At 49.0% G+C, this 24,851-nt stretch overlaps 3 protein-coding genes across 7 annotated transcripts; 1 reads left to right on the top strand and 2 right to left on the bottom strand.

The window, feature by feature from the left end:
- Positions 1–1,779: 1,779 nt before the first annotated feature.
- ZNF48 (zinc finger protein 48) lies at positions 1,780–6,264 on the bottom strand. 4 transcript variants are annotated; one of them, XM_036021276.1, is made up of 3 exons: positions 5,694–6,264; positions 5,409–5,535; positions 1,780–4,359 (listed from the first exon to the last, which is right to left on the bottom strand). In XM_036021276.1, exons 1-3 carry the CDS (start codon positions 5,718–5,720, stop codon positions 2,573–2,575), a joined length of 1,941 nt encoding a protein of 646 aa, XP_035877169.1. In that variant the 5' UTR covers positions 5,721–6,264; the 3' UTR covers positions 1,780–2,572. The 4 variants fall into 4 exon arrangements, with proteins under 4 accessions (XP_035877169.1, XP_035877171.1, XP_035877170.1 ...); XM_036021278.1 differs by having other exon boundaries at positions 5,728–6,262; XM_036021277.1 differs by having other exon boundaries at positions 5,442–5,535; positions 5,694–6,261.
- A 9,032-nt stretch (positions 6,265–15,296) lies between these two features.
- Positions 15,297–19,000, top strand: SEPTIN1 (septin 1). The gene is made up of 11 exons (XM_036021274.1): positions 15,297–15,315; positions 15,408–15,498; positions 15,591–15,677; positions 15,940–16,063; positions 16,387–16,521; positions 16,617–16,734; positions 17,532–17,633; positions 17,754–17,853; positions 18,076–18,241; positions 18,451–18,541; positions 18,633–19,000. Exons 2-11 carry the CDS (start codon positions 15,489–15,491, stop codon positions 18,717–18,719), a joined length of 1,020 nt encoding a protein of 339 aa, XP_035877167.1. The 5' UTR covers positions 15,297–15,315; positions 15,408–15,488; the 3' UTR covers positions 18,720–19,000.
- Positions 19,001–19,164: 164 nt separating this feature from the next.
- On the bottom strand, positions 19,165–24,453 carry MYLPF (myosin light chain, phosphorylatable, fast skeletal muscle). Of its 2 annotated transcripts, none has more exons than XM_028508365.2 (7): positions 24,400–24,453; positions 20,834–20,926; positions 20,512–20,587; positions 20,198–20,302; positions 20,015–20,093; positions 19,454–19,502; positions 19,165–19,362 (listed from the first exon to the last, which is right to left on the bottom strand). In XM_028508365.2, exons 1-7 carry the CDS (start codon positions 24,436–24,438, stop codon positions 19,258–19,260), a joined length of 546 nt encoding a protein of 181 aa, XP_028364166.1. In that variant the 5' UTR covers positions 24,439–24,453; the 3' UTR covers positions 19,165–19,257. The 2 variants fall into 2 exon arrangements, with proteins under 2 accessions (XP_028364166.1, XP_035877168.1); XM_036021275.1 differs by lacking the exon at positions 24,400–24,453 and adding an exon at positions 21,533–21,636.
- Positions 24,454–24,851: the final 398 nt, after the last annotated feature.

Below are 24,851 nucleotides of genomic sequence, written 5' to 3'. Positions count from 1 at the left end.
TGTCGCATGTGTGGTGCCTGTAGGCATGAAAAACTCAGGTCTGGGACATGCTGACAGACCCGGTGGATGTTTAACCAGATGTGGGAACTAGAAATCAGCTGACTAAACCAACTTTGACTGGTGTAAAGAGGGGAAGGAACCCACACAAGTTTATACAGGGCTTGGTGATTTTGCATTGGTGACTGTTCTATTGGCAGTAGAAGTGGGGCTGTTTTATGGATGGAGAGAAAAGCATTTCACCAGCCCACATGGGAGACTGTGGTGTAGCAAAGTTTGTTTGGGTGGAAGGCTGCTCCTATGTCCCATCTCTGTGGTTTTACCATGGGAAAACTCTAGCCATGTCTTCAGCAAGGTCAAAACAAAGGCCAGTGTCTATAGAGTATTCATCTCATATTAAAACTTTGTCCTTCAGAGCTTGCAGCAGCTGCTAAACTATCTCAGTCCCCATCTCGGTAGCTTAGCACTGTCACCCAGGGTCCCACTTGGAGCCTGTGTTCATTTTATTTATTTATTTACCTCACCCAAGGGCCTATTTTCATTGCTTTTACAGAGAGAGGGAGAGAGGAAGAGAAACAGCAATGCAAGAGAGAAACATATATTGGCTGCCTCCTGCACACTCCCAAACTGGGGATCATACGCCCCCAGACTGACGATCATGGATCAAAACCACTACCTATGTATGTGTCCTGACCAGAAGTTGAACTTGCAACCTTTCCATTACAGGGCAGCGCTCCAAGTGAGTCATACCAGCCAGGACTGGAGCCTGAGTTTAGAGTCCCATAGGGTCACATGGTTATGGGTAGAGAAGGCAAGAGAAAACAGGACAAGTATATGTTCAGGATGGGGCTTGGGATGCAGGGAGCAAGTGCTTCTTTGTTCCCCTGGGATTATATTATTGCAATATCATGAAAAGGATCGATCAGAAGCATTTTTAATTATTTTTGAAGCCTCACCTGAGGATATTTTTATTGATTTTAGAGTAAAAGTGAGAGAGAAACTTTCAATGTGTGAGAGAAACATTGATCAGTTGGCTCCTGTATGCACCCCGAACAGGGATCGAACCTATAACCTAGGTATGTGCCCTGACTGAGGATCAAACCTGCAACTTTTGGGTGTATGGGATGACATTCCAACCACCTAAGCCAACCTGCCAGGGCACGTTTTGTTGTTGTTTTGTTTTGTTTAAGTAACCAATCAACTTCCCAATCAACTTTCCTGACTTACAGTGGGCCCACCCTCTGCTTAGAATGACAGGCTACTATGGTCAAGCACTCCTCGCTGCACCATTTTGACTTCTACTGTATGGACTCACCTTCCCCTGCTTCCCACCAAAATCAGGTGCTGGAGGTGGGAATAGACAGGTGTTAATCCTTGGGGGTGGGCAATGCTGTGATCTTCTGGAGTGTGGGAAACTAGCTTCCTGGTGGGGCAAACTGGTTGACTAAGCTCAATGTCTAATTATCTCTTTATTCCCTTACTAATAATTAGCTAACTATCACCCTGGCTGGTGTGGCTCACTGGATTGAGTGCTGGTTTGTGAACCAAAAGGTTGCCAGTTCAGTTCCCAGTCAGGGCACACACCTAGGTTGCAGGACAGGTTCCCAGTTGGGGGTGTGCAAGAGGCAGCCGATTTGAGGTTCTCTTGCACACTGATGTTTCTCTTCCTCTCTTTCTCCCTCTCTCTAAAAATAAAATTAAAAAAAAATAATCAGCTATCTATGATAACACTTCATCACTTTTTTCACCCCTCACCACGTATACAGAGACAGGAGCCCAAGCCTCAGACAAGAAGCAGTTTATTGGCAAGGAGACACATGATGTGGCTGTCTGGCCTTGGAGCTTCCCTGGCTTCTCCTTACTCCAGTCCTGCCCTCTCACTTTCTCTCTGCTGATGTGCACCAGGACCTGGGCTTAGCATGTAGAACAGAGTAGTGTGCCTTCTGCTGTCTCTGGTCTATTGTGCCAGTGTCCAGGTGTCAGGGCCCCTAGGGCAGGTAGGTCTGGCCTCTGACCAAGAGTTCCCTTCCTGGCTAAGACCATGTCCAGTGGCCTGAGGCTGGGTACAGCCTGCCATACATCAATACTCTCATCAGAAGGATGATCGAGATGCCCCTGCCTAATTCTGTCACCCTGAATTCCAAGTCTTTTTTGCAGCTCATAAGGGTCAAACAAACCATGGATCAGGATGCTGGTCTTCTGGGACAAGGTTGGGAGGGACCAGTTCTTCACAGATTAAGACGCAGCAGAAATTTAGGGTTCTTTAAGGGCCCTTAGGTTAAGACCAGTTTATTAATTCAACAAGTATTTATTGAGTACCTACTGTGTACTAGGCAGTGTTCTAGAAGCTGGGGGTATAAACCACACTGGCAAGGCCCTTACTGAGCCCAGCTGGGACAGTTTCCTGAGCTTCAAGGTCATTGTCTCCAATCTCCATCTATTCACTCCTTTCTCCCATTTCTTCCCCTCCCACCTGCTTTCCTTCTCCCTCCCACCACCTCCCAGGCCCTTTCTTCCCTACTTAGGCAAGTGCCACCCCTTGGATTTCCTGGGCCTCCACCCTCCCTGTACCCCATCATTCCAGTCCTGTTGGTGGCTCCTCCTTGACGGACCTCGCCAGACCATCCCCAGTCCCAAAGGGCCTCAGGACCAGGTGCCCACGCTGGTGTTTGATACGGGCAGAACTGTCACCAAAACCTTTGCCACACTCTGCACACTTGTATGGCTTCTCCCCAGTGTGTGTGCGCCTGTGTTTGACTAGATCTGAGCTCCGGGGGAACTCCTTCCCACAGAAGCTACACACATGGGGCTGGCTGAGTCCAGAGGGCTGGGCCCGGACTCGGGGTCGAGGGGCCATGGGGGCTGGGCCTGGGGAGTTATATGGCCTCAGGAGCGTGGATGGTGGTAGTGGCCGAGCCTGTTCACCTCGGTGGGTGCGGAGATGTTTGACTCGGGCTGAGCTGTCAGCAAAACCCTTGCCGCATTCAGGGCAGAGGTAGGGTTTCTCCCCCGTGTGCACACGATGGTGTTTCACCAGGTCCGAGCTTCGGCGGAAGCCCTTGCCACACTCAGGGCACTTGTGGGGCTTGTCACCTGTTAGTGGTGGGGGTGGCTCCCCAGCCTGTGGCTCCAAGCCAGGCAGCCCAAAAGGCCCATCACCTGAGTGTGAAGGGCTTCGAGGTGTTAGTGGGGGATTGGTACCAAGAGGAGGTGGGGGTGGACTTGAGCTGGGCGGTGGGCTGGGGATCAGGGGAGCCAGGGGGTAGCCTGGGAAGCTGAAGTCCTGGGGCTCCATGTGAGTCAGGCGGTGGCGGAGAAGGGTGGAGCTGAGGCTGAAGGTGCAGTCACACTCCGGGCAGGCGTGTGGCCTCTCGCCACTGTGGGTGCGGAGGTGCTTGACCCTGGCAGAGCTGTCAGCAAAGCCCTTGCCACATTCAGGGCAGAGATAGGGCTTCTCTCCTGTGTGCACCCGCAGGTGCTTCACCAAGTCTGAGCCCCGGGCAAATTCCTTTCCACATACATCACAGCCAAAAGGTTTGGGTCCCAGATGACTACGCTGGTGGCTCAGAAGGCTGCAGCTAAGCACAAATCTTTTGCCACAATCAGTGCAAATATATGGCTTGTCCTGGGCTTTCGGTCCCTGTGCAGCTGCTGTGGCTGCATGAGAGGGCTGCCGCCCGGGCACCATGGGCCGGGGGGGCTGCTCCCCACGGTGTGTCCGCTGGTGCTTTATGCGGGCAGAACTGTCACCAAAGCCCTTGCCACAGATGCCACACTTGTAGGGCTTTTCACCCGTGTGTGTTCGCTGGTGTTTCACCAAGTCAGAACTCTGCCGGAAGCTCTTGCCACATTCACCGCAGATAGTGGGGCGCTCGCCAGCAGGGATCCTGGACCGAGGAATCTTTGGAGGACCCTGCGCTGGCAGTCGAGCTCTGTAGGGCTTCTCACCACTATGAGTTCGCTGATGTTTGATACGGGCAGAGCTATCCCCAAAGCCCTTGCCGCAGACCCCACACTTGTAGGGTTTCTCCCCTGTGTGTGTCCGCTGATGTTTCACCAAATCCGACATCTGCCGAAAGCTTTTGCCACATTCGCCACACACAGCAGCCCGATCACTAGCCTGGCCCCAGCGTGATTCTCCCAGGAGCCGGGAGCCTCTGTCTCGAGCCTGAGGTTTCCCTGGAGCCTCTCTCTGGACCCACAAGTCATCCCATGTCTGGATGCCTTGGGGTTTGAGAGAGGCATTTCCTATTTCATGACCTGAGGCCAAATCTTCTTCTTCCTTGAATGCCAAGTCATCCTCCTGTGGGGTATGTTCAAACTCATCCGTCTGAGACATCTCCACATGCTCACCCTCTAGACCTGGGGAAAGAAAAGGGAGTTGTAGACCTGTCCTTAGGCTCAGCTCATCTTCTGCTGCAACCTCCCCAGAGGCTTCCTTGACAATCTGTGGTCACAAGGATCTCTCTCTCTTCTCTGAACTTCTAAAGAACTTACTATTGCCTGTGCCTCTCATTAGTGATAGTAATTTCTTTTTACCTCACCCTTAATATGTGCCAATCACTGAACTAGGCATTACTGAACACTTGTAAACTATCCTAGGAGGTAATACTATTACTATCCTCATTTGGAGACTCAGAGAACTTAAGTCATTTGCTCAAGGTTATAAAGTAGTAAAGCCAGGTTTCTAACTCAGGTCTGTCTGATCCCCAAGTCTGTGTTAGCTACTACATTATATTATCTCTATTTGAAAAACCTGTTATTTGTTATTTCAATTATCTCTTTATATTAGCCCATTCTGTAACTTATTACCATGGTCACCCTGGTGTTTACCTGAGACACATACCTATCCCCTAAGATGCTTAGGGCTGGTAGGACAGATAAGGTAAAGCAAAACTAATTATACACGTGGGCTCAGAATAACTATGCTGCCACAAAAGAGAGAGAAAATGAGGATATAGGAACAGGCTTTCACAGCAAGAAAAAAAGTAAACCATGGAGAGGACTGGAGGATAAAGCTAGAAAGGGATGTTGGGACTAGGGTCTGAACTGAACTCTAGGCTAAGGCTCTTAATTGCTGGGCAGAAGAGAGCTAGGGAGGGAATACCTGATTAGACCTAGACTAGCATCAGAGTGGCTGCAGAGTGCATCATTAGAGAAGAGGGTTGAGGGTAGGCTGTTGCAACTGCCTGATGAGGCACAATGAGGCCTGAAGTAGGGCAGAGGCAGTAAGGACGTTGTTGGGGAGGGGGGCAGAGTCCTTGAGATGATTCCCTTCCCGGCCTGGTGCACAGTAGATGCAGAAACATCGACTCCCCAGTTGGTTATGGCTCTCCTCCCCATCTCCTGGAAGTGCAGTTCATTACCGATTTTTCTGGAGCCCAGCATCGCAGTCCTCACCCCGCTATTACCTGCACAAGGCGGCACATCGCCGCGGATCTCACCTATTCGGGCACCTCTCAGCTGCTCCCTTCCCTCCCGGCCATGGAGATCTGGATCCCACGGCTCCACCGCGCGCTCCATCACCGGCACGCCACCCTGAGTAAGGGGACAGACACAATCCCTCGGTCACACAGCCATAGGCGGCCCGTGCCCTGCCCCCTCTGCTGGCTGGCATGAGCACTGGGCAGCATCTGGGTCCAAGGTGCAGGGCGCGGTTTCCAGTGCCCCCACCCCCTCAGCCCGCGCCCCTGCACCTGCTGCTCCTTCCGGCACGCAGCCATCCCTCACCTCCCGGCCGCCTCCGGCTCCGCCACCCCGTGCTCTCCGGAGCTCCTTGGCGAGGCTTGGGTGCCCGAGCCACCGACAGCTCTAGGATGCGGTCTCCGCGTTCAACCGGGGGTGGGAGGGGGTCTCGGCCCCAAGCGTCCCTAGGGCTGCTGCCGGGGGCGGGGACGGGAAGCGGAAGAGCTGGGCCGCACCGAGCCGCTCTAGGACCTGGAGGAGCTGCACGCCGTTAGGGGCCGACCCGTCCGCCTCAGCTCGGTGGTCGGTGGGTGGCCGTGTGCCACGGGGAGGGCTACTCTAAGCCCAGGACGACGGCGCCAACTCAGTGGTATTAACCGTGCGCCTCCTGGGCTGGAGCTGGGCAGTGAGGGCCGAAGGCTGTTCCTAGTTGTAGGTGTGTTGGGCCACCGGCGTGGACCTGTGGAGTCGGCTGACAATGCCAAACACCCAGACCTGGAGAGACAAAGAGATCTAAAGATGGTCCCAGGGAAGGGGGTCGGGGGAAAGACCCAGGCAGACAAAGGGCGGCAGAGACCTCAGACGGGGCGGAGGCGGGGCTCTGAGACGCAGGAAACAAAGCGGGGCCAAGCGAGACTAAGGAAACAAAGCTGTGCTGGCCTGGGAAGCTGAGGGCCCGCGTGGGGGATGGGCTTGGGGAAGGGGAGCAACCGAAGTTGAAGAGGTTAGAGGCGAATGCTAATCGGGACGCCTCTAAGGAGAGGCGGACAGATAGATTCAGACCTGGGTTCCAGAACGGACCCCCTGAGGCAGAGACTCAAAATCGTAACCTGAGAGCACTGAGTCGGAGAAAATGCATAGGCTGAGAGAGACGAGACAGAGGCAGACCAAAAAAACTTGAGCTGCCCGAGACAGAGATGTAGAAACAGATAAAAGATAGATAAAAACTCATTGAAGCTGAGTCAGAGGGCTGCATGAAAAAGCCAGGAGTCGAGAGAGAAACAGGTTTAGAGGCAGAGGAACAAAGACAATGAAACAAGCCGAGACACAAAGAGGCCATGGGGAGACTAGGGGACAGGTCGACAGCCCTGCAGAAACCAAGCCTGGAAAGGCTGGAACATTAATCCCTGTTTCCAGCATGGTGGGGCCCTGCTGGGGCTGTTCCAGGGAACCAGGGGCATGATCCCCAGTATCTCTACTTTGGGCCAGCTTGTCTTTGGGAAGGAGGAGTGTCTTGATGTTTCTGCAGCCCAACTGACGATGGGGAGGGGTAACAGTAACCAAATATTCACATTATTAGCAATTCAGTGCTAAGCCAATAGTTTGGGATAATGAGATAAAATACATGTAAGATTTGTCCTTGGGGTGCTGTCAGTTTAGGGACAAACACACAAATAATGAGGAAGAATTATAAGGTGTGAGTTACTTGCACCCATAGTGGGAAAGCAGGAAGAGTTCTAATCTGTGGAAATGAGTCTGCTTGATTCTTTGTGCCTGATATGTATGGATGTTAGATATAGAAATAGGGACCATAAATCAATCAACACATACTTAAGGATCACCAACGAATGTCGAGATACTGTCCAGGCCTTGGAAATGCAAGGAAACTCCTCAGCTCTCAGCCCATTAGAGTATGGAAATGTGCAGAGGATATTACAGAACCTATACTCAAAATAGCATAGTGCAGAGAAAGAGTGAGAGATGCTTCTGTAGAGTTTAGTGGCTGTGGACATGTCTTTAAGGTCATTTGTTTATGTTTGATTCCTGGCCTTGTCACTTACTACTGTTTGACCATGGGGAGGTTACTACTGTTTCCTGAATGGTAAAATGAGAACAATAATACCTAATTTGATTCTTTATTTTTTATCTTTATTTATTTTTATTTTTAAAAAAGATTTTCTTTATTTTTAGACGAAGGAGAAGGGAGAAACATTAATGTGTGATTGCCTCTTGCACACCCCCTACTGGGGACCTGGCCCCAGGCTAGGCATGTGCTCTGACTGGAAATCAAACCTGCAACCCTTTGGTTCGCAGGCCAGTGCTAAATCCACTGAGCCACACCAGCCAAGGCTATTTTTTTTTTTTTATGATTTTAGAGACAGGAAAGGAGAGAAAGGGAGAGAGAGCAAAACATCATTTTATTGTTTCACTTATTTATAAATTCATTGGTTGATTCTTGTGTGTGTCCTAACTAGGGATCAAACCTGCAACCCTGGTGTATCGGGTCGCTGCTCTACCCAACTAAGCTACCCAGCCAGGGCCCATAATACCTAATTTGAATGGTTGAGAATATGTGTAAAACACTTTGCAAAAAATATCAATTATTTCTCTTTTGGCTGGAATAATGAAGATGTGGCATTTTTGACCTTATACTTCAAGGACATCTAAGACTTCAAAGTCCAGAGTCTAGCTGAAATGGCTGAATGAAGAACTCCAGAGAGAGGGAATGAAATGAACAGTGTCCCAGTATGAAATGAATAGGTTTTCATACTGACTGAAAACCTATTATGTGCTAGAATCTTGAGATGCAAAGATGGTTAAGACCTACCCTCAAAGAAGGAAATAGAGAATAGTCTTATTGTAATGTGTCATGAATTTACAGAATAGGAAAGCACTGGAAGCTAAAGATCGTATAGTAACTTTATTCATTTGCATCACAAACATTTTTGGAGGTCTAAAATGTGCCAGGCACCTGTGCTACCAAACCAGTAAGAAGATACAAAATGGCAAAATAGCCAACCCTTTGTGGAGAAACCTTTCCCCTAAAGCTGACCAGCCACACATGCCATACTCACTTGCAGAGCTAGCTTTTTTTAAAAAAGATTTTATTTATTTAGGGAGAGGAAGATAAGGAGAAAGAGAAGGAAAGAAACACTGATTGGTTGCTTTTAGCACACGCCCCAATTGGGGACCAGGCCCACAAACTGAGCATGTATCTATCCTGACTGGGAATTGAACCTATGACCTTTTGCTTTCCAGGATGACACCCAACCAACTGAGCCACATTGGCTGGGGCAGAGCTAGCTTTGACTTGGAGAGACAAAGCCTGGAATTATTAGGGTTGAACCTGAATTCAGGTTTAAAGATACGGAAGCCCCACCAGAAATGCCTGGTGCGGTAATAGGTAGCTATGAAGACATGGCAAGATTAAAAACAATCAATCCAGAAGAGTATTAAATGGAAAAACTGCTGTCTACTGCTGTCTCATTGCCACATAGGAAGCTCAAGGTGGGAAGTTCCTTTTTCTAAACAAGTCCCAGACCTTATTACATGGATGACTAGGCATGATTTGTTGGAGTTAAAAAGTATATAAGTGGAATATTCTGTCACTATTAACTCTTGTCATCCCTACACTTAACACAAAGACCAGCCAAGCGCCTTTTCTACAGAGCAGTTTGTTAGGTACAAATGTCTTAAATATGTGACTTCATTTGATTCAGTAATTCATTTTATAGGGATTAGGCCCAAAGAAATGGTGGGACAAATACGCAAGGATATTACCATAAAGATGTTCATCCCAGCTCAGCATTGGTTATCATAGTGAAGAATGGGAATCAACCTAAATACTAAGCAGCTATATAAATAATAATGTACACTGGCTGGTGTGGCTCAGGGGATTGAGTGCAGGCCTGTGAAGCAAAAGGTGACTGTTTCAATGCCCAGTCTGGGCACATGCTTGGGTTGTGGTCCAGGTCAGGTCCCCAGTAGGGTGTGTGCGAGAGTCAGCCACACATTAATGTTTCTCTCCCTCTCCCTCTTTTCCCGTCTGTCTAAAATAAATAAATAAAATCTTTAATAATAATAATAATAATAATAATAATAATAATAATGTATCCTGGATGGTGTGGCTCAGTGGATTGAGCACTGGCCTGTGAACCAAAAGGCCATGAGTTTGATTCCCAGTCAGGGCACATGCCTGGGTTGTAGGCCAGGTCCCCAGCTGGGGGCGTGCAAGAGGCAACCGATTTTTGTATCTCTTGCACATTAATGTTTCTCTTCCTTTTTCTCCCTCTCTTACCCTCTCTTCAAAAGTAAATAAATAAAATCTTTAAAAGAATAATGATATAGATGTGTCTTTATTATCATAGAAAGATGTACAGAACACATAAAGTGATAAAAACAGGTTTCCAAACAAAGTTAAAGTATGATCCTAGTATTATAAATATATGAATGGGACCCTCAAAAGAACACAGAATTTATTTACAAAAAAAATTGTGTATTTATTCTTACATGTTTAAACTTCGGTCACCTCCAAAGTATTCTGCATTCAATGCAACACACCTACCAAGATGTTTTTTCCCACTGCTCAAAACAGTTTTTGAATTCATCCATTTTGATGCCTTTTAGTGCTTCTGCCTTTTTTTTGGTTTCACCTCTTCCATGTCAGCAAAATGTTTCTCTTTGAAGACTCTTTTCATCTGGGGAAACAAAAAACAGTTGCTAGGAGCAAGGTTGGGTGAATAGGGAAGGTGGGGAATGAGGCAGGGTCATGCTGTTTCTGGTCAAAAACTGCTGAACACTCAGTGTGGTGTGGGCAGGTACACTCGTAAATCACCCATTGTGAAATGGGCAGAGTGTTGAAAGAGTCTTAAAAAAAAATTTGCTGAAGCCGAATGCAGCCTCTCACAACAATGCCAGCTAGTATAGATACAGATGGGTTCCCAGAACATTCATTTAGTGGACCTTTAAAAAAAGGAAACAAAATGGGGTTATATCATGGTAGTGATATTAGATGTAACTTTCTCTTTTTTAAAAAAATTTATTCGTATATTTTTTAAAGATTTTATTTATTTTTTAGAGAAGGGAAGAGAGACAGAAAGAGAGGGAAAGAAATATCACTGTGTGGTTGCCTGTCACACGCCCCCTATTTGGGGACCTGGCCTGCAACGCAGGCATGTGCCCTGACTGAGAATTGAACCGGTGATCCTTTGATTCACAGGCCAGCACTCAATTCACTGAGCCACATCTGCCAGGGTTTTAGTTCTGTTTTTTAAATATATTTTATTGATTATGCTATTACAGTTGTGCCCTGCACCTCCCCTCCCACCTGCATCTGCCCCCACCCGCATCTGCCCCCACCCCCTTAGTTCATGTCCATGGGTTATACATATAAGTTCTTTGGCTTCTCTATTTCCTATACTATTCTTAACCTCCTCCTGTCTATTTTGTATCTACCATTTATGCTTCTTATTCCCTGTACCTTTTTCCTCATTCTACCCGCTCCCCCTCCCTGCTGATAACTCTCCACGTGATCTCCATTTCTGTGATTCTTTCTGTTCCTGTTCTAGTTGTTTGCTCTGTTTGTTTGGTTTTGGTTTTGGTTTTGGTTTTAGGTTCAGTTGTGGATAGATGTGAGTCTGTCATCATTTTACTGTTCACAGTTTTGATCTTTTTCTTACATAAGTCCTTTTAACATTTTGTATAACAAGGGTTTGGTGATGATGAACTCCTTTAACTTGACCTTATCTGAAAAGCACTTTCTCTGCCCTTCTATTCTAGATGATAGCTTTGCTGGATACAGTAGTCTTAGATGTAGGCCCTTGCCTTTCATGACCTGGAATACTTCTTTCCAGCCCCTTCTTGCTGCAAGGTCTCTTTTGAGAAATCAGCTGACAGTCTGATTGGAACTCTTTTGTAGGTAACTGTCCCCTTTTTTCTTGCTGCTTTTAAGATTCTCTCCTTATCTTTAATCTTGGGTAGCTTAATGATGATGTGCCTTGGTGTGTGCTTCCTTGGGTCCAACTTCTTTGGGACTGTCTGAGCTTCCTGGACTTCCTGGAAGTCTATTTCCTTTGTCAGATTGGGGAAGTTCTCCTTCATTTTTGTTCAAATAAGTTTTCAGTTTCTTGCTGTTGTTCTTCCCCTTCTGGCACCCCTATAATTTGGATATTGGAATGTTTCAGGTTGTCCCAGAGGTTTGTAAGTCTCTCTTCACTTTTTTTGAATTCTCATTTCTTCATTCTGTTCCAGTTGGATGTTTTTTTTTTTCTCTTTTGTTCCAAATCATTCCTTTGAGTTCTGGTTTCCTTCCTGTCACTGTTGGTTCCCTGAATATTTTGCTTTATTTCATTTTGGGTATCTTTCACTTGTTTTTTCATTTTTCGACCAAGTTCAATCAGTTCTGTGAGCATTTTGATTACCAGGACCTTAAATTCTCCATCAGATAGGTTGGCTATCTCATCATCACTTAGGTCTCTTTCTGAAGTTTTGCTCTGTTCTTTCATTTGGACCATATTTCTTTGCCTTGGTGCCCCTGATAAGTTGTAAGGGGGTAGGGCTTTAGGTGTTCACCTGGGCAGGGCAACCCTCTTTGCTGTGCTGCAGCACTGTCTGTGGGGGAGGGGCCAGAGAGGGAACAGTGCAACTTGCCCGCCAGTCTCTAGCGCACTTTCCAAAGACTCTGGTGTGAGACTGAGAGTTTTTCCCACCTTAACAATTGCCAAAGTCCACAGTCAGCTCTGAGCGTCAGTTTCACCTTCAGCCATCCCTGCCCAGGGGTCCACTGCCTCCCTGTATTTTTTTTCAGCTGGCCCTGCCTGCACAGCCTTGTTCAAATTCTCTCCATCCACCGGTCCTACCAGTCTGGTTGTTCTGGTTGATTTTTTTTCTTTAATTCCTTGATTGTTGGAGTTCCATGCAGTTTGATTTTTCTGGCACTTTCTGGTTGTTTATTGATTTTAGATTGGTTGTTCTCCCCCATTTGACTGAGTGAGGAAGTGAAGGGTTTCTACCTACGCATCCATCTTAGCTGGAACTCTTCTTCCCTCAGCTTCTTGAAAGACCATTTATCCTGTCTTACACCACCTGGGCAACAATGCTTCCACACTTACTTTTGGCTGTTTCTGTCTCCCCAGAGGACTGTAACCCTGAGTGATCCACTTTGTTTGGATCCTCAGTAACTAATGTGCAAGAACCATCACTAGATTTGAGCTGGTGGCACTGTCACACCCCTCCACTCATGTAATAGCAATAACTAGCATTCTGTGTGAGCCCATTTCATCCACCAGGCATGGTACTAAAGCCTTTTTGTGTATTAGAGCATGTAGTCTTCATCATGACCCTATTATGTAGAATTTATTAATGATGCCATTTAACAGATAAGGAAACTAAGTCACAGGTTAAAGTAAAATGCCCATGGTCACACAGCTAGTAAAATGACACAGCTTTTCATGTTTCTATAACCAGATGAAGTTTGCACAACCTTCTGTGCATTCAGTGTGGCAGAAGCTTTCAATCCCATTTGGTAGATGAGGAAAGTAGGGCACAGAAAGGTGATTCTTCCCAAGGCTACATGAAGGGATCAATACTAGAAATGAGGCTGAAGTAAGGGTAATATATACACATGGCAATATGGATAAATCTTTTGTTTTAATCCTCACCTGAGGATATTTTTATTGATTTTAGAGAGAGAGGGAGATGGGGGGGGGAGAGAGAGAGAGAGAGAAGCATCAGTGTGAGAGAGGACCATCAGTTGGCTGTCTCCCATACGTGCCCCAATTGAACCCACAACCTAGGTATGTGCCCTGACTGGGGACTGAATCAGTAATCTTTTGGTGTACAGGTGGTGTTTCAACCAACTTAAGAAACTGGCCAGGGCAACATAGATAAGTCTGAAAAAATAGTGCTGAATGAAACAATGAACAGAAATGTATATTCATATGTATATATTTTTATATATATAAGATTATTTGCATAAACATGTTCTGTATACCACACACTTTTCAAAATTCATATACAAACCAAAAAAAATACACATTAAGCTCATTAGAGTGAAGAGGGGAAAATGGTGAGCTATGAGGCTGTATTAATCTGCTCAGGCTGCTAGAACAGAATACCACAGACTGAATCTTAAACAGACATTTATTTTTCAGTTTTGGAGATTGGAAGTCCAAATTCAAGGTGCCAGCAGGGTTGGTATTGGTGAAGCCTTTCTTCTTAGGTTGCAGACAGCTGTCTTCTCACTGTGTCTTCACATGGCCTCTCGTCTCTGCAAAGAGAGATTGCTGTATCCCTTATGACTCCAGACCTATCGGATTAGGGTCCCCCTCTTATGGCCTCATTTCACCTGAATTACTTCCTTAAAGGCCCTATCTGTAAATACGGTCACTTTGGGGGTTAGGGTTTCAACAAATAAATTCTGGGGGAACACAAGTCAGTCATGGGCTAAAAGGGAAATAATAAATCCGTAGGAAGTGGAGAAAGAGAATAGGATTGAAGTGGTAGGCATGATCCAGATCAAGCAGGATCTTGTAAGCCATAGTAAGGAGACTGGCTTTAAAGGCTCAGAGTGGTCACTAAGTTCACAAATGCTAATGCCAATTTGTACATAACTGATTGACTCCAAATTTCGTGTCATCCGAAACTATTCTGAGTCCTGATAACAAAGTGGAATGTGTGTATTTCATTTTACCATTAGGAAAATGGAGTTCAGAGAGGCCAAATGACTTGCCCAAGATCCCATAGTAGGTGGAAGTTCTTTCTGACTTTAAAGCAAGGCTCTTTTTACATGTTCTACAGCCTCCCAGCCTTTGGGCCCTGACTGACTTCATTTATCGATTCTTTTATGCATGCATTCATCTAGTATACTGTTTATTGGCATCTTCTTTGTGCTAGGCTCTGTGTAAGACACTGGGGATACAGAAATTAGGAAAACATGGTGCCTGCGCTTAGAAAGCTCAGCCGTGAATAGAAGAAACATCCGGGTAAGCAAATGTGGTCATGGAGGGGCACGTTAAAGGTGCTGGGAAGTCCAAAGGAGGGAAAATGACTCTGCCTGGGGTAGTTGCGGAAGATTTCAAAAGACGAAGAGTCCTTTGAAGCAAACCCTTGAAGGATGAAGAGTTCACCTGATGCAAAAGAAGGAAAAGCTCAATATGGGCAGAGTCAAGGCTGTGGGCACTTGCTAAGGGCGAGTGGGTCATGGGGTGATGAGGCCAGATGGGGAAGGCTTTGGCTGCCAGGTCAGAAGTTTGGTTTGATTCTGAGGTCACTGGGGAACCCTGGAAGGGTTTCAAGCAGGGGAACACATTGGCCAGGATTGTAAGGAAGGTCTTTCTGACTGTGTCGTCCAAAGACCTGATGTTGTTTTAAGAATCCATTGCATTAGAAAAAAATCCATTGTGTGAGCTAGCAGGAAAAACCGACAGCCCCTCCCACCTCCACTCCCATTATTGGCTTTTGATCCAGCAGGCCTAGGATTTTTTTTTTAACCATCCCTGTCAAAGCCTTCATCTCACAGCTAGAGAGACCATCTTCCTTCCTTCTTCTCTGCCTGTACCCCACCTCACACCAGAGTGACGGGTGGGACAATGGGGCTTGGGAGAAAGGTGTGTGAAGAAAGGAGGAGCTGAAAAATCCTATAGGGATACTGGGCAGAGGGATCCAGACAGTGAGGGCCCCAGGTGTTCTTGGTCTTGGCTTTCCTTGGGCAAGTTAAAGCATCTCAGCTTCCTATATTGCCCGCCCCCTTGTTTGCTGCACTCAACTTCCTGCCCCACCAGAGGAAGTGGGGAGAGACAGCAGGTGCAGCAACAGCTAGCCGGGCCATGGTGAGTCCTTACGCCCAGGAATCTAGGCATCTCTGCCCCTAGCTCCAACCGCCAGGGTAGCCAGGCCCAGGTCAATCCACAGAAGGTCTGACTTCTCCTAGTCCTTGAGATCAGGTTCTATTGGTGGCCCTGTCTGCTGCTCCCAGCAGCCTCATATTGTTTACCCTCCACCAACAGGACAAGGAGTATGTGGGTTTTGCAGCCCTCCCCAACCAGCTGCACCGCAAGTCCATCAAGAAGGGGTTTGACTTCACACTCATGGTGGCAGGTCTGGGGTCTTTGGAGAGGGGACTGGTGGTGGGTCCTCAAGAGACCCTAGCTGTCCCCTCACTTGAGCAATTGGGCCTGACCTGTCCACAGGGGAGTCAGGCCTGGGGAAATCCACCCTCATCAACAGCCTGTTTCTCACCAACCTCTATGAGGATCGGCAGCTGCCTGAGGCCAGTGGTAAGACCCATTCCCTCCTCTCCAGGGGGACCTCTCCAGTGGTAAGACCTCTCCCCTCCTCTGTCCCCTTCCTAGATCTCCAGGCTACACCCTCTTCTTTTCCATCTGGGTCTTCCATGGCTTTTTGGGGCACTCAGGCAGCTTACTGTTCTCTGAGACAGTTTCCTCCCCTGAAAAAAATAGGTGGGGGCGACTGTGATACTGAGAAAGGAAATTGGTCCTACTTCAGACCCCTACCCAGTTTCCCAATCTCTCCCTACAGCTCGCTTGACACAAACGCTGACTATCGAGCGTCGGGGTGTGGAGATCGAAGAGGGGGGTATTAAGGTGAAACTGACCCTGGTGGACACACCTGGCTTTGGGGACTCTGTGGATTGCTCAGACTGGTGAGGAGTGGGGGAGGGAATGAGGGATAGGCTTCCAAAACTGGCTACTCTGTGGAGACTGAGGGATCAGTTATAGGGCTGGTCTGCCATGGTCTCCCACCCACCCTGACCCAAATGCAGGGGGCCTGTTTCTGATGGCCATGTGGCCCAGAGTGCCCTGTGCTTCCCAACATCTCACTTATGACCCTGCCAGTTTCCTAATTTCTTTGGTTAGAGACAAAGGAACTACTTCCCACCCCCACAGACCTGGCTAGCCTTGCCCTCTTCCCCACCATGTGGCCTCTGATCTCTGACCACAGCTCTTTCCTCTCCCCACACCCCAGCTGGCTGCCCGTGGTGCGCTTCATTGAGGAACAATTTGAGCAGTATCTTAGGGATGAGAGTGGCCTGAACCGGAAGAACATCCAGGATTCCCGTGTCCACTGCTGCCTCTACTTCATCTCACCCTTTGGCAGGGGGTCTGGGGGGCACCCTGGGGGTTGGGGCATTTGGGGAGAGTTTGGGGGGTGTCTCTGTACCTTGACACCAAACCCTGACCAATCCCTGGGTACAGGCTCCGGCCTCTAGATGTGGCCTTTCTCCGGGCAGTGCATGAGAAGGTCAATATCATCCCAGTCATTGGCAAAGCAGATGCCCTGATGCCTAGGGAAACCCAGGCCCTCAAGCAGAAGGTGTGTGGTCACTTCTGATCTTTGGCCCTACGTGAAGCCAAAAGTGATGATTAAACCTGAACTCAGCTTTGACTTATTTGATCTTGGGGTGGATTCTTGGAGCATAATGTATGATGTTACATTATCTAAGAAAGTTTCTTTATTCCCCCCCAAGTTATTTAATTGAACTTATCAGGGTGACATTGATTATTAAAATTATGTACGTTTTAGGTATATAATTCTACAGTACATCATCTGTATATTGCATTGTGTTTACCACTCCAAATCGTCTCATTCCATTACCCTTTAATCCCACCTTTACCTTCTTCTATCTCCCCCCACTGCCCTAGAGAGTTTCTGAGGAAGGTGGGTAGTAAGCTGCCTGGGGGAACTGTCTCTGGAGGCCCAGAATGGAATCCCTGGGCTGGATGCTTAGCCAAGGCCCATCCCAGGGTTGAGGCATAGAATGATGACCCCACCCCCAGGGTCTTCAGAGCCCTCTTCTGCTGTTTCTGCTTATGTCTCTGTCTCCTAGTATTTTAGTATCTGCCGCATCTTAGAATCTTCCCAGGCCTCTAGAGGCCTTGGCTGTTAGGGTATCTTTGTTTCAGTTTTTCACCATCTATGTCTGTCTCGTTATCACTGAGATTTTGGTTTTGGTCATCCTGGATGTTCATTTCTCACTATCTCTGTCTTTCACGTCCTCCTGTCTCTGACTTCCTGATATATGTATCTGAATCTGTCTCTGGCCATGTGATGTCTGTTGCTCACAGCCTTTGTGAAGCATACTCACTGTCTCAACACCTGTTTTCTTCGAGATCCGGGACCAGTTGCAGGAGGAAGAGATCAACATCTACCAGTTCCCTGATTGTGATTCTGATGAGGATGAAGACTTCAAGAGGCAGGATGCAGAGATGAAGGTGCAGAGGAAGGGGGGAAGGCGGGAAGTGAGGAAGGGAGGAAGCAGGGGAGGTGGATGTGGAGGTAGAAACTGAGAAAGTTTCTGCCTTGGAGGTTGATCCCTGACTACTGCCCTCTAGGAAAGCATCCCTTTCGCAGTTGTTGGTTCAAATGAGGTAGTGAGGGACAGCGGGACCCGACCAGTGAGGGGACGCCATTACCCCTGGGGTACGGTGGAAGGTGAGTAAGGCCGGGCACATGTTCTGAAGCCAGCAGGGAGACCAGGCCACCTCCAAGTCAACCGCACCCAACATGTGATGATGGGGCCAGCTCTTGTCTTGGAGGTTCTAGGAGCCAAATGAGAGGTCTTTGAGGGGGCCAGTGTGGACCTCCACCTAGGGTGGGGGCGGGACTGCGGGAAGATCCCACCCAGCTCCCTGAAGCATGCGGTATATCCTCCAGTGGAGAATCCACATCACTGCGATTTCCTGAACCTGCGTCGGATGCTGGTGCAGACACACCTGCAGGACCTGAAGGAAGTGACACACGATCTGCTCTATGAAGGCTACCGGGCCCGCTGCCTACAGAGCCTGGCCCGACCTGGGGCACGTGATCGAGCCAGCCGCAGGTGAGAGTCGATTCCTAAGTGCTTCCAAAGCCTCACTCTAACAACATCCATGACCCCACCTTCACCCTCTAGACCTCTCTCCCAGTCTTTCCCCACCCACTTTTGGCTCTACTGTCAAGAACGAGGGCACTCCTCCTGGAGTCCAATCTCGTTGCAGACACAACCACAGGCCCTGCCCTTGATTCTTGTTCCTTTTCTGTACCCCCTAGTAAGCTTTCCCGCCGGAGCACCACAGAGATCCCGCTGCCCATGCTGCCTCTGGCTGAGACAGAGAAATTAATCCGTGAGAAAGACGAAGAGGTGAGCAAACACCTCGCCTCCCCTGTCCTCTTTAAAAAAGTCCCTCTCTGGCCTCCGCCAGCCCCATCGCCTGCAATCTTGCCCCGCACAGCTGCGTCGCATGCAAGAGATGCTGGAGAAGATGCAGGCCCAGATGCAGCAGAGCCAGGCTCAAGGGGAGCAGCCGGACGCTCTCTGAGACCCCCCGCCGGTGTATAGTTCTACTTTGGCTCAGTCTTGGGTCCATCTCTTGTCCAATACCTGAAGCCCAGATTGCCTTGCCGCCTAATCCAGAAGCCTACAGAAGCACGGGGTTCTCCGGCTAAAAGGTTCTCCCAATCCCAGTTTAGTCCTGCCTTTGCCCCCCACCCCCAACTTCGGGACCCTGAGCTTCCAGCCCAGCCCCTAACCATCTGACCACCCCCCCTCCCCCGCCCCTCTACACCCGAACTGTGTCTTCTATAAAAACTGTTTCCTGAGGCCAAGCGTCTTCTCTTTCCCAGTGGGAATAAGCGGCGGACATTGTGGGTGCAGTTTTCATTCAGGCCTTCCTTCCTTTGTTGGGCACTCGCTTTGCACCAGCAGCGTTTCAGCCCACCCTCCCATCTGAGTCCCTCGGAACCGCACACCGAAGGCGCTGCGGATAAGAAACAAAGACCAGTTCAATTTTATTAGGACTCGGGGTGGAGGTCAGGCTGGCAGGAAGAGGAAGGCTAGTGGAGGCCTAAAAGGGTCCTCTACTCCTGGTCCTTGGCGTCGCCATGCGTGATGACGTAGCAGATGTTCTTGTAGTCTACGTTGCCCCCCACGTCAGGAGGGAAGGCTGCCCACATGTTCTTAATCTGGGGAAAGATTGCAAGACTGGGTCTCCTAACGGTTCCTTAGGCTCCCTTCCCCCATCCTCCCCTTCACCTGGGCCCCTCCCCCACTCACCTCTTCCTGGGAGAAGCGGTCACACTGGGTGGTAAGTAGCTCCTCCAAGCTGGAGAGAGGTGACATGGGAGGAGTTGAGGTTAGGCCTTGTAAATTCTTTCTACCCTCACCTCATTCTTGTTGCTATTCCCGGTTTTGCCTTGAAAACCGGGGTCTGCCCTCGTTGGTGTGGCTCAGTGGATTGAGCTCCGGCCTGCGGCCTGCGAACCAAAGGGTCGCGGGTGCGATTCCCAGCCAGGGCACATGCCTGGGTTTCGGGCCAGAGGGGGCGCGCCGGAGAGGCAACCACACACTGAATGTTTCTCTCTCTTTCTCCCTCCCTTCCCCTGTCTAAAAATAAATAAAGACTTAAAAATAATGGGGTCTTTCTAGATCTTTCCAGTGATCTTCCGAACACAAACACAAAACGCTTCCTAGCTTTTGTGCTTCTACTCATATGTGCTGTGAAAATTTAATACTAATCCACAGTCCTCATTTCTCCATTATCCCTGGCAGTGCTTAACCCTTGGTAGGAATTTAAGGAGACTTTCTGTGGGTAAGCAGCTGGCGGAGATCACTTACAACTGCTTCTTGATAGTTCCCTTCCCCTCAGGGTCCAAGACTTTAAAGGCTCCAGTGATCACGTCCTCGGGGTCAGCACCTGGGGTCAGAGGGCACATGAAGCTGAAGGATCCCTGAAAGGTCTGTCCCTAAAAGGTCCGGGAAGGGGCAGCTGGGAGCTCGGACCCAGGACACTTCATTCACCTTTGAGCTTCTCCCCAAACATGGTCAGGAAGACAGTGAAGTTGATGGGACCACTGGCTTCCTTCATCATGGCATCTAGCTCCTCATTCTTCACATTGAGGCGCCCTGGAGTGGGGTGGGGGAAAGATCGGCTGGAGTGGGATCTTGGGTCCATTAGAGTAATGCTTCTCATAAATTCATATCATCATACCCATTTTTCATGAGGGTAGACTGAGGCCCAGAGTGGAGCCAGCAGGGCTGGCTCCCAAAGTTGCTGAATTCCCTGGCCTCTACAGCCTTGGTTATTTACGGGTGGGGTGGGGGGCAGGGCATACCCATGGCTGCAAAGGTGTCCCGCAGGTCTTCCTTGTCAATAATGCCGTCACGGTTCTGGTCAATTACTGTGAAGGCCTGTGGAGGGCAGGAGCAGGGAGGAGTTAGGTCTCCCATGGCCAGGCTTTAGCATCTTTACTCCAGGCAGATGAGATTCTGGCCCCCAGCCAGCTGTCCTCTTACATGCCAAGAAAGGAGGGAGCAAGGAATTCTAAACCCTTTTCCTCCCACTAAAACAGGTGCACATGCTGGGGCATGGGTATAGGGGGAAGGGTAGGGGGGTGCCTTTGGTCAGCCTTCAGTCTCCCCTTTCCCTTAGCTCACCTCCTTGAACTCCTGGATCTGAGTCTGGTCAAACATTGAGAAGACATTGGAGCTCCCACCCTCTGCTGCCCTTCTCTTGGCCTTCTTGGGTGCCTGGGAGAAGCAAAGAGACTTATGGGCCAGATCCTACTATTCTCTGGAGGCAATGGATTAGATTTAGGACTCTTTAAGTCCATTCTTGTAAAGCAGCTTGGCTTTAGGCTTCCCTCTCTTTATGACTTCTTTGCTGAGGGTGTTTGCTTGTGTTGCATCCCCAAATTCCTACCTGTAGCCCTTGAGTCCCACCCCTCCATCCTCCTCAACAAGTGAAAGGTTCCTCCTCTTAGTGCCCTGAGCCTACCTCCTCTGAGTTCCAGACTTCCTGTATGACCCTGATTCACTCACCCATTGTTTATGAAACTACTTCCTCATTTATAAAACGGGAGTGGGAATCCCTGCCTGCTTGGTCCCAGAGGATTTTAGGAAGATGGAGTGCAGGAAGGTATGGAGCAGGCTTTGAGAGTGACTGGGCTCCTGTGAGTGGATTATCCTTGGTTGGGTCCTTTAGGCCTACATTATATATGCTCCCTATTAGTGATACCCACAAAGAGAAGATTCATCTGTTTTCATCTTGATGGACTGGGAATCAGCTACCTACTTTCAAAGGGTGAGGCTGCCCTGAGATTGGAAGGATCGGGGAAGGGGCTGGGGGATTCTTACCATGTCTTCGGTCTCCTGGGGGAAAGGCTGGTAAGTAGCAGAGAGTCAGCCTGCAGCAGTCCCTCTGGGGTTATATAGCCCTGCCCCAGGGAGCCCTTAACATACCAGGGTAACCTTAGCCCTGTGGGTGCCCACCCCAGATACCAAAATAGCCTGGCTCAGGACCTTTCCTTTCTTGGAGGGCCTGCAGCAGCTGGAGTCCAGGGAGAGAGGGAGGAGGGAGTGAGTCTTGGGATGCATGTCTCACTAGGATCTGGGCAGGAAGGGATGTACTTTATCTCAAAAGGGACTGCAATGTTCCAGAGTTCAGAGGGGGCCTAAGCCAGGGCACAGTGCTCAGACAGAGATGAACTAGGCCCCTATAACCCTGAATGGGGCGGGAAACCCAGTAAATTTATTGAGCATCTATAGTTGTGTTGGGTGCTGTGCTATGCCTTATGGGTGCATTTTGGCAAACACAACCTTCCTCCCATTTGGGTTTCACAGTCACGTGTGGGTATGTGTGGGGGTAGTGGCAGAGTTTAAAGGTGGGAGAGAGCCATCTGGGGAACCTGAAAGATGGAAAGATCAGGAAAGTCATCTTTATCGCTTTCAAAGAAAGGGAGGATTTTGTGAGGAAAGATGCAGGGCATGGAATCACTAGGTATGAAGAGGCTACACAGCTCAGGGCAGAGAGCCTACTCTGTCATCTTGGGCTTTGTGATTCAACTCCCTGCACCTTAGTTTCCCCTTCTATAAAATGAGATGTAAGTCTCATCCCACAGAACTTGTGGATGTGAACACTATTTGGAAATAGTTTAGTGAAATATAATCCTAATTATTACTTAGGCCCTGCCTTGGTAGATCTTACAGTTCAGTCGTGGAGATAGGATAAATAAAGTGACATAAAAGTAGAGGGCACAGCAGCCCTGTCTAGCAGCATGGGAATGACTTTGTGAAGACCAACAGAACTGAGTCAGGTGAATGTGGAGGGGCAGGTGTGCTAAGCAGAGGGCATGGATGAGCAAAGGCTGGAAGCAGTGAAAGATCAGACATGTTCAGCTTGCCAGAATTGTGATGGGGCTTGAGTAGAGGATGCAAGGGGCTGGAAACTTCTTTAGCACTGGAGGGCCTTTCATGCCAGGCTGAGAGCTGAGACCTTGGGACCCTTGAACAGGTTTGAAACAGGAGAAGAATGTGGTCTAGTGTGAGAGTCTATAACCATTTCTTTGGATACTGGTGTGAAAGTTAGAACTCAGAGGAAGGGAGTCGGAGACACCAAGAAGGAGACTAGTCAGTCACTTTCTCTTGGTTGACTGAAATGGTCAGCGGCTTCTCTCTCCATTCTGGGCAAGAACCAGCTTGGCTGACTGTGTGACTTTGAGGTACTCTCTCCCACCCCTCTAGGCCCCAGTGCCCCAGTCCCCTCCATACAGTGGAGGTCAGGGGCAGTAGTGGCTGAGGAGGCTCCAAGAGGCCCAAGGTTGGCAATGACACCTCCTCTTGCTCTCTCTAGGACCCGATGTCCTGAGCAAGGTGCCTCCTCCCCTCTCTCTCCTCCAGCCTCATGCCAATGCCTTTAAGACATTTTCTTTTCTGGGCACTGGGGCCCAGCCACCTGTTGTCTCTAAGAAGAGCGAAGGAACCACCCTAAACTTAGCAGCTGCCCTTGGCCTCCTGAACTGGCCCCTCCCTGCCTCGTTTGACAGCTGCCTCACCTTATAAGGTTACTATGGGGGTCTGGGCCCAGGGAGGAGCCCACTTATTACTGGGTTCTGGGAGAAGAGGAGAACTCCAAAGTCAGAAATGGGGAAGTGTTCAGAAAGCTTGGATCACCTGGAAAGTTGGGAAGTTGAGAAGGGGCTCAGGAGTGGTATATCTCAGACACTGAATGGGAGTTCACAAGATCTGAATCTGAGGAGTTTCAGAGAACTTTAGAAACCAAGGAGGAACTGGCAAGTTAGGCCTGACTGAAATTTCAAGATGGTGGACTCCTTATGGAAATTGGCGTCCTCTAACTGTGGGGCTCAGGTAATAGGCACCAGAGAGAGAAAGGTCTCAGAAAGTCAGGACTTTGTGTTTGTGGTCTAGGATAGGCTGGGTGCTCATAAGATTGGGGTCGTTTCTTAGCAAAAAATGAGGAGCATGGAGAAGTGTGGCAATGAGGAGATAGGAGTTGTTAGAAGGGTCTTGGGTCCCCGAAAGAATAAGAACACAGATGTGGGATTTCAAGGTATTGGGGTCTGGGATCCTCACTAGATGGGACACACTCAAAGGATGAGGTATGAGTAACTGGAGCCTGGCGTCTGGGGAGGAACTCACATAGAGGGGTTTGGGGCTTGGAATTCTCGCAGGAAATAGCAGATTCGAAGAGATGGGTCATTTAGATCATGTGGGAGCTCTGGTTATAGTGGTCGGGGCTTGAAGTGTTGGGATTGGTTGAGGGGCTGGAAGAGAATCAGAGACAGTGGAGGTGGAGAGTCCTGGATCAGGGCACTTGCTGTACGTTAGAGTTCAGGGTCTTATATACCACAAGAGTGGGGGCGGGTATCGGTAGCTGGATGGAGAATGGGGGCCCAGAAAGGACTCAGGGCAGAACGGCACTCTTATTGGCTAAGGGCTTCACTAATGTCCCCGGCCCCCGTCTCTTCTCCGCGATGTCCCTAGCTGTCACCCGCCTCTTGCGCTTGTCTCCGGTTGTCACAGATATCCCTGAGCTGGCACCGCTTGCTGGCAGCACCCTTTGGGTACTGCCATTGGCTGAGACAGTGATTTATTTTGCCCCTCTGTTGCTAAAGTGAGAGAATGCGCTTATTGGTTGATGAGGCAAATTAATCGCAAATTTAGCCCGTCCCTCTCCTGCCTCCCCAGCTGTCATTCCTTCTGACCTTCTTGGGAGAATTGAAAAATTTCTCAGCTCTTCCCATTGACTGAGGATACTGTCTGTCACCGCCTAAACAGACGTCACTGTCTGTCAATTTGACCTCCGCCTGTTCCCCTTTTCATTGGCTGCCTTTTTACCGTTCCTATTAGCCGGGCCCCCCTGTTCTTTCATAGTATCCGCCTCCTGCTGTGGTCATTCACTCTTCCGCCGTTGTTATTGGCTAGAAGGTTCAGTTCCTGCTTTTCTATTAGTTATTTTCTTAATCCCACCTCCTCCTGCCTTTACTCGCCCTCTCATTGGTCTTTTACGTTTCTTCCATTTCCTTTTCCCACCTCCAACCTCACCCCACCCTTCCAGCGATTGGCAGAAGCCCAGTTCCCTCTCTCCTATTATTCGTCCAAGCCCTATAACAGGGCGGGAGCAAAAAGAACCGCGATGGGTCGGCCCGCACCGGAC

The sequence above is a fragment of the Phyllostomus discolor genome, chromosome 3 (genome assembly GCF_004126475.2).
Source record: "Phyllostomus discolor isolate MPI-MPIP mPhyDis1 chromosome 3, mPhyDis1.pri.v3, whole genome shotgun sequence".
NCBI lineage: Eukaryota > Metazoa > Chordata > Mammalia > Chiroptera > Phyllostomidae > Phyllostomus > Phyllostomus discolor.
This window is presented reverse-complemented; position numbering and strand designations above follow the sequence as displayed.